Source organism: Oncorhynchus kisutch, linkage group LG15 (genome assembly GCF_002021735.2).
Source record: "Oncorhynchus kisutch isolate 150728-3 linkage group LG15, Okis_V2, whole genome shotgun sequence".
Classification (NCBI taxonomy): domain Eukaryota; kingdom Metazoa; phylum Chordata; class Actinopteri; order Salmoniformes; family Salmonidae; genus Oncorhynchus; species Oncorhynchus kisutch.
The window spans coordinates 45,266,267-45,279,775 of NC_034188.2; the positions used below are offsets into that span (position 1 = coordinate 45,266,267).

The 13,509-nt window shown below is 41.0% G+C and overlaps 1 protein-coding gene across 4 annotated transcripts in view; it reads right to left on the reverse strand.

The window, feature by feature from the left end:
* Positions 1 to 13,509, reverse strand: part of col4a4 (collagen, type IV, alpha 4) — a 161,886-nt gene that overhangs the window by 52,120 nt on the left and 96,257 nt on the right. For 2 of the 4 annotated variants that reach the window (XM_020503910.2, XM_031790323.1), the window contains exons 15-23: positions 13,197 to 13,259; positions 10,664 to 10,708; positions 10,527 to 10,580; positions 10,153 to 10,213; positions 9,347 to 9,355; positions 7,977 to 8,081; positions 7,660 to 7,815; positions 5,821 to 5,829; positions 5,433 to 5,522 (exon numbers count right to left, since the gene is read on the reverse strand). In XM_020503910.2, coding sequence (XP_020359499.1) covers positions 5,433 to 5,522; positions 5,821 to 5,829; positions 7,660 to 7,815; positions 7,977 to 8,081; positions 9,347 to 9,355; positions 10,153 to 10,213; positions 10,527 to 10,580; positions 10,664 to 10,708; positions 13,197 to 13,259 — 592 coding nt within the window. The remainder of the gene's footprint in view (positions 1 to 5,432; positions 5,523 to 5,820; positions 5,830 to 7,659; positions 7,816 to 7,976; positions 8,082 to 9,346; positions 9,356 to 10,152; positions 10,214 to 10,526; positions 10,581 to 10,663; positions 10,709 to 13,196; positions 13,260 to 13,509) is intronic. The other 2 variants (XM_020503913.2, XM_020503912.2) reach the window with 2 other exon arrangements.

Below are 13,509 nucleotides of genomic sequence, written 5' to 3' on the forward strand. Positions count from 1 at the left end.
TGCACTCCACACTGCCCTTTCCCACCTGGACAAAAGGAACACCAACATGAGAATGTAATTCATTGACTACAGCTCAGTGTTTAACACCATAGTGCCCTCATAGCTCATCACTAAGCTAAGGACCCTGGGACTAAACACCACCCTCTGCAACTGGATCCTGGACTTCCTGATGACCGTCCCCAGGTGGTAAGGGTAGGTAACAACACATATGCCACGCTGATCCTTAACACGGGGGCCCCTCAGGGGTGCGTGCTCAGTCCCTTCCTTTACTCCATGTTCACCCATGACTGCATGGCCAGGCACGACTTCAACACCATCATTAAGTTTGCAGACGACACAACAGTGGTAGGCCTGATCACAGACAGCGTTGAGACAGTTTATAGGGAGGAGGTTAGAGAACTGGCCGTGTGGTGCCATGATAACAACCTCTCCCTCAACGTGATCAAGACAAAAAAGATGATTCTGGACTACAGGAAAAGGAGGACCGAGCACACCCCCATTCTCATTGACGGGGCTGTAGTGGAGCAGGTTGAGGGCTTCAAGTTCCTTGGTGTGCACATCACCAACAAACTATCATGGTCCAAACACACCAAGACAGTCATGAAGAGGGCACAGCAAAGCCTTTCCTCCCCAGGAGACTGAAAAGACTTGGCATGGGTCCTCAGATCCTCAAAACGTTCTACAGCTGCACCAAAGAGACTGGTTGCATCACTGCCTGGTATGGCAACTGCTCGGCCTCCGACCCCAAGGCTCTACATAGGGTAGTGTGTTCGGCCCAGTACGTAACTGGGGCCAAGCTTCCTGCCCTCCAGGACCTCTATACCAGGCAGTGTCAGAGGAAGGCCCTAAAGGCCCTCAAAAACTCCAGCCACCCAAGTTCTCTCTACTAACGCACAGCAAGCAGTACCGGAGCGCCAAGTCTAGATCTTCTTAACAGCTTCTACCTTCTAGCCATAAGACTCCTGAACAGCTAATCAAATGGCTACCCAGACTATTTGCATTGTCCCCCCCCCCACCTCTTTTGCACTGCTGCTACTCTCTGTTTAATGCATAGTCACTTTAACTTTATCAATGTATAGTCACTTTAACTCTACCTACATGTACATATTACCTCAATTACCTCGACTAACATTGTGCACCCGCAAATTGACTCTGTACCGGTAGCCCCTGTATATAGCCTCCCTACTGTTATTCTACTGCTGCTCTTAATTATTTGTTATTTTTATTTATTTGTTATTTTTATTAAAACTGCATTGTTGGTTAAAACTTCTTGGTGACAGGGGGCAGTATTTTCACATCCGGATGAAATGCACGTCCAAATTCAACTGCCTGTTACTCATCCCCAGAAGATAAGATATGCATATTATTAGTATTTGGATTTGGAAAGAAAACACTCGGAAGTTTATATATTATTATTAGGATTTGGATTTATATATTAGTATATTAGTTTTAGAAAACACTCTTAAGTTTCTAAAACGGTTTGAATCATGTCTGTGAGCATAACAGAACTTATTTAGCAGGTGAAACCCAGAGGACAAGCCGTTCAGACATTTTTTTTGAGGTCACTCTCTTTTCAATGGATTTTCATTGGGAATCCAGATTTCTAAGGGACCTTCTTGCAGTTCCTATTGCTTCCACTGGATGTCAACAGTCTTTAGAAATTGGTTGAGGTGTCACGACTCCTACCGAGGGTGGCTCCCCTTCCTGTTCGGGTGGCGCTCGGCGGTCGTCGTCACCGGCCAGCTAGCTGCCACGGATCCTTTTTTCCCTTTATGTTTATTGGTTTCACCTGTTTGTGTTTTAGGCTGATTAGTTGGGCTTTATTTACCAGTAGGCCCGCCTGCTCTTTGTGCGGGATTGTTTTGTGTAACTTGTGTGCACGTCTGTGGGTTACATGTTTCCTATTTCGTGGGTTTTGCTGGACAGTTTCAGGCCCCGTGTTTGGGGCATTTGTTTTGTTGTGCGCCATTTGTGCATTAAATATAGCACTACCCTGAACTCTCTGCTTCCTGCGCCTGACTTCTCACCCACTATACCCAGTACGTTACATGAGGTTATTCCTTTGTGTAATGAAGAAGTACGGCCATCTTGAACGAGGGTCACTTGAAGTGTACTATTAGATAGAGGAGCATGACCAGAAAGCATGCCTCAGTTTGTTTTCTTCCTGTATTGAACACAGATCATCCCGTCATCAATTTTATCGATTACTTACATGAAAAAATACCTAAAGTTGTATTACAAAAGTAGTTTGAAATGTTTTGGCAAAGTTTACAGGTACCTTTTGAGATATTTTGTAGTCACGTTGAGCAAGTTGGAACTGGTGTTTTTCTGGATCAAACGTGCCAAATAAAATAATTTTTTAAAACATATATCCACAGAATTAATCGAACAAAAGGACCATTTGTGATGTTTATGGGACATATTGGATTGCCAACAAAAGAAGCTCATCAAAGGTAAGGCATGAATTATATTTTTATTTCTGCGTTTTGTGTCGCGCCTGCAGGGTTGAAATATGGTTTCTCGCTTTGTTGACGGAGGTGCTATCCTCAGATAATAGCATCGTTTGCTTTCGCCAAAAAGCCTTTTTGAAATCTGACATGTTGGCTGGATTCACAACAAGTGTAGCTTTAATTCGCTATCTTACATGTGTGATTTAATGAAAGTTAGATTTTTATAGTAATTTATTTGAATTTGGCGCACTGCATTTTCCCTGGCTTTTGGCCAGGTGATACGCTAGCGTCCCACATATCCCAGAGAGGTTAAGGGTAAGTAAGCATTCCACTGTAAGGTCTACTACACCTGTTGTAATTCGGCGCATGTGACAAATATAACTTGATTAGATTTTGTATTTAATTTGCTGTGCGAAGTTGATGGATATTGGCGGGAAATGGAAAACGCTGTCATACACGTCAATCCAGAGCATCCCAAACATGCTCAATGGGTGACATGTCTGGTGAGTATGCAGGCCATGGAAGAACAGGAACATTTTCAGATTCCAGGAATTGCGTACAGATCCTTGCAACATGGGCTGTGCATTATCATGCTGAAACATGAGGTGATGGCGGCGGATGAATGGCACGACAATGGGCCTCAGTATCTCCTCACAGTATCTCTGTGCATTCAAATTGCCATCGATAAAATGCAATTGTGTTTGTTGTCCATAGCTTGTGCCTGCCCATACCATAACCGCCATCATGGGTCACTCTGTTGACAACATTGACATCAGCAAAATTCTAGCCCACATGACACCATACACACTCGGTATTGTTAAAACCAGGATTCATCCGTGGAGAGCACACTTCTCCAGCATGCCAGTGGCCATTGAATGTGAATATTGAATGTGAATATTTTGGTTACAATAGCAAACTGCAGTCAGGTCAAGGTCAGGTCAAGGTGAGGATGACGAGCACGCAGATGAGCTTCCCTGAGACGGTTTCTGACAGTTTACGCATAAATTCTTTGGTTGTGCAAACCCACAGTTTCATCAGCTGTCCAGATGGCTGGTCTCAGACGATCCTGCAGGTGAAGAAGCCAGATGCAGAGGTGCTGGGCTGGTTACACGTGGTCATCGGATGTGGGGCCAGTTGGACGTACTGCCAAATTCTCTAAAACGACTTTTGAGGTGGCTTATAGTAGAGAAATTAACATGAAATTCTCTGAGAAAAGCTTTGGTGGACATTCCTGCAGTCAGCATGCCGATTAAATGCGTCCTCAAAACTTTCACACTCCCACATTGTGTCGTGTGACAAAACTGCACATTTTAGAGTGGCCTTAGTATTGTCCCCAGCACAAGGTGCACCTGTGTAATGATTATGCTGTTTAATCAGCTTCTTGATATGCCACGCCTGTCAGGTGGATGGATAATCTTGGCAAAGGATAAATGCTTTTTGTATCGTATAGAACATTTCTGGGATCTTTAATTTCAGTTCATGGAACATGGGACCAACACTTTACATTTTTTACGTTTATATATTTTTTTCAGTATATTTTTACCATTCCAGTATAAGTGCACATATGAGGTGGCTATGTTGAACGCAAAAGTGATAATTTGAAACATTTGATTTAGAGTTATATGGTAACTTTAGTTGTGAATGACACAAATCTTGGAATGTCTTAAAAATCAAAACATATATGGGGTGCTGCCCAGACAGGTGATATTCTGCCCAAACTCTCTATGCCATGGGTTCTCCAACCCTGTTGCAGCTACCCAATGCTTCATTTGGCAAACCAAGTGAAATCTGTTTGGGAACATCGATAGTAGCATGTTTTCAGCAAACAAAACATATTTCACTAAACTGTTGACAGCCCCTCTGCACACTCGAGAAATGAATAAAGGAAAGTGAGGAGGAAATGGAAACACATGGTGGTGAGACATTCTGTATAGCTGAAGGTAATGTGTCACCCAATGAATTATGAAAATATAAAACATTCTCTATTACAAGGCTATTCAAAATCAAATACAAATTCACTATAAGTGTAGGCAAACTGTAAGCCATCCGCACTTTTCAACGAACCAACAGCATTGCCTAGGGCATCTTTTCCCAAACTCGGTCCTCGGGACCCCAAGGGGTGCATTCCGATGATCAAAGCTTGATGATTAGTTGATTATTTGAATCGGCTGTGTATTGCTATGGCAAAAAACAAATCGTGCATCCCTTGGGGCCCAGAGGACCGAGTTTGGGAAACCCTGGCCTAGGGCTATACGTTGTCTCCCAGACTCGTGTATAGACATTTTGGAGCATAGCATAAGGTAACCAGTCCATCCAGTATGCATAATAATACAGTCCACACTCGAAGGTTATAACTCAAATTTTGGGTTATGAAACCAAGACATCGTAAATCAGTTTTGTTATTCTGCCATTTGCAATATGTATTGGCTATGTATTGTATAACGGCACAATCATCAATTTTATTCCAGGTTTTTTGGGACTTGGGCTCATAAGCCTATGCACATGCATAAGCTCTAATATGCTTATGGATGTTTTGAATGAATCATCACCTTAGAAAGCACTGTCCATTTCATTGTGTTAGGCTTTGAAAACAACATCCACAGCAACCATCTTTTACACTCAGTTTCAACCTGCTGTTGAATTTCTTTCTTCAAATTGATCCTCACAGTGAGTTTTAAAAGCAAAACACTGTTTTGATGATAAGTGTTTGACGTAATTTGTTATTGTATTTACATTGATGTCAGTGGTTAGAGGGACAATAGAGCCCTGAGTACAAGACCATTAGGACCTGATGGTAGTTAGCATGTTGGGTACTACCAAAGCATGTCCAGAGTGCATGAAAGGAGATCACATGGCATGTGGAATTTTACCGCGGTCATGACTCATGACTGCCGGTATGGCGGTAATACAGTCACCGCAACAGCCCTAGACACATGTTCTAATAATTCCACATGAATAAATCCATGTTACATAACAACTCACCTTTGCTACCAGGGAACCCTGCAGATCCAGGAGGACCTTGATCTCCATCTGCTCCAGGCTCTCCTGGTGAACCAGGGGTGCAGTACGTACCTGCAGCACAACCATGATTACACACCTTAATCGAATATCCCAAAGGCTGAGTGAAGACGTACACAAATATTTTGAGAGATCAATTCAATAGAATCCACAGTGCACTATTCATATAGTATGTTTTTATCCTATGGTCGAATTAAATCATTGTTTTGGGTACTATAAAAATGACTGCTATTACAATGCAGACTCCCCTCAAAGGAATTCCAGGATCTAATAAAGTGCATGTCTAAATGATGGTGTTTATCTTGAGAATATCTTGAGAATGAATTCAAACCAGTGAAACAGGAGTGCTCACCTCCACAACCTATGTGGCGCCCACCCAACACACATCACAAGACACACGATGATGTCATACGAGGGGCACACACAGAATGATGACATCATCCAGGGTGGGACACAATGATGACATCATTGCAGGAGACACAAAGGCATGCAGATCAGACATAGGCTTAGCAAAACAAACACAAGTGGAATATTAGCTGACAAGATGATGAAAAATGGAAGCAAACTACACTCAAGGAACCCCTGGAGTTCCTCAAGGAACCATTGGTATATTTGCACCTTTGGTTAGTTGAGGGGTTCTTGGAGGAACCTTTAATGTTTCAATGTAGCAAAGGGTTCCTAGAATAACCATGGACTACAGGCATGGCTTAGTAGGGGCATGGCTTTCAGATGTCACTTTTAATGCCACCCGTGGGAGTAAATGTCATTCCTGTTCATCTGTTCTGTTGTATTGGTTGAACAGTGACAGGTTTGTATCTTCAATGAGGCATACTGAGGTGTAGGAGTTCCTCAAGAGCATATGCAAATCCTATAGTTGGAATATTTACCACTTTATTACTCATCAGTAATGTTAATAATATGAATATTATATTAGAATTTGTAATATGCCTAAATATTCAAGGAACATTTTAATTTGCAGTGTACAAACTTAACATGATGAACAGGAATAGAGACCCACAGTGGAGGTGTCATAATACTCATAAAACCTAGTGGTCAAACAGGGAAATGGTTTTAACCATTTTTCCACCATGCATTTTTTCTATGGGGGATATTAGAAAATTTTTAAATAAGGGCTGTGTTTGTGTATGCTTACCCTGACGTGACATTTTGATAACCATGTAAATCTTTCCGGGACAAGGTGATTTTATCAATATATTTGGCTTAATTTACTCTCAGATTCAAAAATGCTAATTAGCATCAAAGTAGACAAAGCAAGACTACAAATCCCTGCAAGCTCCTGCACAACATCTCTAGCTGGCACCTTTGCTAACAGGTACGTTTAAGGAATGTAGCAAATTTATTCATTACTATATTTAGCTAGCAATAGATAGTTAATCCAGAGATTCTTACCTTTGCCTCTATTTGGCAGTCTCGTCTAGATCATCATGGCATTTGTAGTTCTTTCTGATAGTCACATTAACAACTAATTAGCATTTAATTGGTTGGGGTTAAATACAGGCGAATATATTGATAAAAGTCACCTTGTCTGAGAGAGATTTACATGGTTATCAAAATGTCATGTTAGGGTAAGCCTACACAAAACACAGACCTTATTTTAAAGTGTTTCTAAAATCCCCTATGGGAAAAATTTATGGTAGAAAAACAGTTGGAACCATTTCCCTGTTTGACCGCTAGGTTTTATGGGTATTATGACTCATACTGTGGTACTCTATGACATTTACTCAATGGGGTGGCCAAAAATAACTACCTGAAAGCCATGCCTTCAATAAGCAATGCCTCCAATCTTCCGATAGGTTGCTACGTCTACAATATATTTTTTTAAAGGTTCAAAATCGAACCCCTCCCATTACAAAAAGGTTCCTGTTTCAACCATTACAGACGGGTTCCTCGAAGACCCTTTCCACCCCACAGGCTCCTTTACTTCTAAGAGTGTACACACAACAACATTGCAATACAAGCTGTAAAGAACTTAATAACATTATCTACAGTACCAACACGAGTTCCACATTCACAAGCCAGAACCGAGTCTACAGTAGGTGTTGAGTGTTTAAATCCACATTCAGATGCTATGACATGAAAGCATCGAATATCAAGAGATTAGTAGAAGACAGGCCATGTTCTATGAGAGAAGTGCAGGAGATGGGGACAAAATGCACTTGAGGTTACAAACCTGGGGGGCCGCGCTCTCCTTTCAGACCACTGAGGCCTGCTGTGCCCGGTTTACCAGGCTCTCCGGGTGTAGGCCCGTTCTGGTAGTGCATCCCTGGCTCTCCTTTAACCCCCTTGGTGCCAGTCATCCCTATTGGGCCAGGCTCACCATTGGTACCTGAGGAGAGGCAGCATGGCATGGTAAGGTAGAGTTACAGTACAAAGACCTTATTAGACACACACGCACATGTATATAAACAAGCACGCTCACACTGGGGCTGAACTGTATTTTGAGATGGGGGGTATTATTACTGGCCAGGGGACTTTTGGGTCACTGACCAGGTATTGATACCCCAGGCAGTCCTTGGCGGCCGTGCATCCCCATCTCCCCAACATCTCCAGGTGGTCCTGGTCTTCCAGGCAGCCCCGACTCCCCTGGTATCCCTGAAACAACAGGTTACCATGGGAGTCACAATTACTGCATTAAATGGGTTATAGTTGTAACTCTTCACTAGCTATATAGGTTTCCAACCAATTGGCAATAGACAGCAAATATTCTCAAATCTGCATAAAGAATATGCACATTTTCCAACCAGCTGTGTGTTTCCACCAAACTGACTTGTTGCAGATAAAATCAGTGCGTGATCTACTTTTTTCCTTACGTTTTCACGTACCAAATAAAAATTTGAAGATCAATGTGTTTCTATCGCACTTTCAACTCTACTGATAGTTTTGACACAAAGACTGTTGCATTAAATAGCAAATGTGCCTATTCTGGTCTTGCACATGCCCTCTAGCCAACAGCTCTAGCCAACAATCAACCAAAAATAACCCATGCACATAAACTCAGGATGTTACCTACACTGTATCTACAGTGCAGGTAACTTCCTCTGAGTTTATGTGCATGGGTTATTTTTGGTTGATTGTTCTAGATCCTTAAGTGAGGAGTGTCAGCATGTATATAAAGACACTAGACACCAGACCTCCATAGTCCATTATTTAAAGATTATAATGCTGAATCACATGTCTTGGAGGCATATCTCACTTTGATACAACCAGTGGAAGAAATGTCTAGAAACATTTTCTCAAATGTTTTCTTCAAGTTTCATTATGGATGAGCCATACTACTAAATGTAAATAGTAATCAAACCATGGAGTTCTAGTGTGGTTCTAGATATAACCTGCTATTGGTTCTACCTGGAATCCAGTGTAGAAAGTTCTTCATGAGAGGGTTCTGCAAAGCACCAGACATGGTTCCCTTACAGGGACAAATCAAATAACCCTTTTTTTAATGTATGGGTTCTAAGTAGCACCAAAAGGGGTTCCTACTTAGAACACTGGTGCTACTTAAACCCCTCTCATGATGGTTCTACATAGAACCATTATAAACAGGTTCTCCAAGGCCTCAAAAAGAGTTACCCTACAGGAACAATGAGAATTAAATGAAAAAACAGTTTTTAGTACTAACTGGAACCTTTTTTCTAAGTGTATGAAAAACATGATCAGTTGATTTGATATCTGGGATAGTGTGAATGGATGTTACAACCTGCACAGGTATTTGATTTATTTCTAAGAACGACACATCCATAAAGACTAACTGATGAGAGTGACATATCTTTATAAAGTCTTATCACAGTTGTTTTATGAAAATCAGTTTTATCAAGGTGTTTTAGTGATACAGTGAATTTCTTAACAGACAATGTGCTCACCTCTACAAGCTGTACGGCGGTCATGTAACACACACCCCGACCCACAAGACACACGATGATGATGTCATGCCAGGGGGAAAAACAATGATGACATCATGCCAGGACACACACACAATATGCCCACAAAGTCCCATTCTCCTTTATCGTTTAGTCAATCAGTCTTTCCCGTCAGTTTCCTTACGAGGGAGTCTCAGTAGAGATCTGGGGTGTTACAGAAATCATGTCTTTCACCAGCTTCTACCCGGAAATGTAATTTGACTAGATTGCCTATTTATTTTGGAGGGTTAAAACATTGTACTACATTTAAACAGTACAATGCCCAGAGGATAACACACTATACACTATACACTATGCACTATACAAAACTTATTTCCAATGTAGTCAATGAGCTAAATAAAATGGCATTATCATGTTTGTCACCATTCTTGGAGTGGAACTGAACCGATGGAGAGAGGGAGCAACTAAATGGAAGAGGAGAATGGTAAACGGGCTATTGACCATGCCAGCATGCAGTGCATTTTTTTTTTTAAACATAACGTAGGTTCTTAGAGGACCATGGAGTTAAGTATGCTATGTGGTTTTTATTTTTTGCCTTGGAAAATCCAGGTTTGTGTGAGAACATTTGTTTTTAGATCACTCATATCACTATGTCAGGTCCCATGCTTGAGAAAACACATTCTCAGAGTCTAATGTAAAGCTAAGACACAGTAACATCCATGGGTTAGTGAGAGTATTAATCTACTACGATGTCACTAAAGGGTCAATGGTGTCCAGAGGACTGTATATGTTGAAAACAAAGCACTTACCTGTATAATTAACCTGCCTGAACTCTGTCAGTCCTTTGGGACCAAGATCTCCTTGGAACCCCTTGGAGACATTTACAAAGATATCACATTAACGTGACGTTAATAAGATGACGTCACATAAGATACTAAATAACACCACATTAATGAAAATCAAATGGGTGATCTCAGTGAGATTGGATGGGGAATAGTTAAGAGTTAAGCGTTGCTTTCTGAAATATATTTTCAAGTATTTTCTGACTTTATTGAACAGATAAAGAGAGAGAATGACAGTGGGGAAAGGTAGAGAGAGGTTGTGTCAAAGGGCAGTAGGCCAGATTCAAACCTATGCCGACACCGTACAGAGAGCGCTGTTTTCTACAGTGAGACCGGCTAACCTTGGGTCCCTCCGTTCCTATCAGACCAGGTAGGCCAGGGCTCCCGAGGATCCCCTGAACATATGAGAAATCATGGTAATTAGAGCACAATCAACACACACAGTTGTATTTAATACGGTGACGAAACTGCTGCATACCTTTACACCAGGTGGCCCAGGGAAGCCAGGATATCCAGGAAGACCCTAATAACACAATAACATACTATTGTTATCCACTATACGTGCAGTGCTGTAAAATAACTCAGTAAAAATACTTTGAAGTACTACTTAACTCGTTTTTTGGGGGGTATCTGCACTTTACTACTAATATTTTTGACAACTTTTACTCCACTACATTCCTAATGAAAATATATAATTTTTACCTCCATACATTTTCCCTGACACCCAAAAGGACTGGAAAATGGACAGGAAAATGACATTTACTTTTGATACTTAAGTATATTTTAGCATTTAATATTGCTTTTGACACTTAACTAAATTTAAAACTAGACCTTTATTCAAGTAGTACTTTACTGGGTGACTTTCACTTTCTATTAACATGTCTTTACTTTTACTCAAGTATGACAATTGGATACTTTTTCCACCACTGCCTATGTGTTACAGTAAAGAGATGAGTAGCTTGAGTAAGGCGGTCTTTTTGAGTGTAGGCCTGTGATGTTGTGTATGCACCACAAGATGGTGATCCCCTGCAGGCATTTTGTTTCAAAACATGTGGCCCTGAAATGCAAAGAAGTAGGAGCAGGACAGGAAAGCTCTGCACAAAGTAAAAGCTTCTTAGAAGTGAGAGGAAACCCATAAGAGTGACCACGTCCGATAGGGAAAGTACAGGTTAGGCATTAGGGTCCTTTTCCAATACACTCTCAGCTTAAAACATCACCATACAGTAGTTTGAATGGAAAACTAAAGATTCCTTGGGTGAAATATACATTCCAAATCTAATGTAATATGAAACTAATGAATGATCTATGAGGTGGGGGGGGGGGGATAAGTTGAGCCATAGCGGTAAGTTGAGCCACCATTGCTTCTAGGAAACTATACAATAAAATATATATTTGACCAGATATAAAAAGTCACCATTCCATGGACTCTGTGAAAGTGGTAAGCAAGTTAGGTCCCCAAGAAATATTTTCACCAAGTCAAATTATTTTTTGTGTTAGAGGTTTCATGATGCTCGTATATAAACCAGCTGGATAATTTTAGGATTGTTCTATACGTCAATAGGAGGTCTCTATAAGCTTAAATATGAGGTCCTAAACATAGCATGAAGTGCTTTCTTGTGGCTGTGGCTAAAACAGTCCAAATCCTTGCCTTGAGGTAAGTTGAACCAATAGTTGAGCCAATGGCAAGTTGAGCAAATGTAAATGTTTTCTTCCCAGGCGTAATGCAAGGCATTATCACTCTGGTATGAGATAACAACAAGGCCTGGCCTATGTTTAATGTGTTTTTAAAAAAAGTACAAAGTGTTTGTTAGGTGTTAAGCCTGTGTTAAAAGAGGCTTAAATTATTAAAGGACAAAAAAGTTATAGTGATTGTGTTGAAGTGTGTGCGGGAAATAAAGATAGACATGATCTTAAAAAGGTAGTGGTAATATTTCATTCAGAAAAAGTTGTAGGCGGCTTCACTTACTCTGTCCCGTGACTCAACCCCCCCATGCCCTGGTTAAGTGTGCCAAGAGACCACGTTTTTTGGACAAGCTATGTTTTCAAAACTGTAGTGGTTACATGAATTTTGATTATTTCCAGTGTTAAACAACATCCTGAAATATATGTAGATATCTTTGTTAGAGAGAATACTATACACTGAGTACACAAAACATTCAAAACACCTGCTCTTTCCATGACTGACCAGGTGAGTCCAGGTGAATGCTATGATCCTTTATTGATGTCACTTCTTAAATCCACTTCAATCAGTATATATGAAGGGGAGGAGACAGGTTAAAGAAGGATTTTTACGCCTTGAGACAATTGAGACATGGATTGTGTATGTGTGCCATTCAGAGACTGAATGGACAAGACAACATATTTAAGTGCTTTTCACACTCAACAGTTTCCTGTGTGTATCAAGAATGGTCCACCGCCCTCAAGGACATCCAGCCAACTTGACACACTGGAGTCAACATGGGCCATCATCCCTGTGGAACGCTTTTGACACCTTTTAGAGTCCATGCCCTGACAAGTTGAGGCTGTCCATGCCCTGACAAGGGGGGTTCAACTAAATATTTGGATGTGTTTTGTTTGGTTTACTCCGCGTATTTCCCTTGATGGAGTGATGCTGAATGTAAAAATTGGCTCAACTTACCCCATTCTTCACTATTACTCTGCAATATTGACTATGACTTGAGGTTTTTCCTGACAATGTTCCGTGTGGCTCAGTTGGTAGAGCATGGTGCTTGCAATGCCAAGGTTGTGGGTTTGATTCCCATGGGGTGCCAGTATGAAAATGTATGCACTCACTACTGTAAGATGCTTTGGATAAAAGCTTCTGCTAAATTACCAAAATGTAACCTCATCAGGAAAAACTCCAGACCTTGGGTAAAGGTTGTCTAGGCTCAAGAGTTTTTCCAGGTCAGGTCACAAGGTGAGGAAAAACTCTTATCCCTAACCATAACATCCCTCAGGGGCATACTCAAAGAGGAGAATCAAGTCATTAGCATCTCAATAGCATCTCTTACCCTGACTCCAGGAAATCCGATGATTCCCTTTTCTCCTTTTATCCCTGTCAACGAGTCGAATCCCTGAAAAATCAATCACTCACAGATTACTAACACACAATTAGACATTATGGTACAGGGTAAGGCAACCTATTTGTGTTTAACACTACATGAGATTCACCTAGTCCAATGGTGTGACCAACAGACATCATATACTACTCAATGATCACAATCTACAATTAACATAATTTGTACTGAATGAAGAAATGAATGTATTGAATGAAGAAATTAATGAAGAAACGCGAGAGCTGTGTGTATGAGGGTATGGCTACAC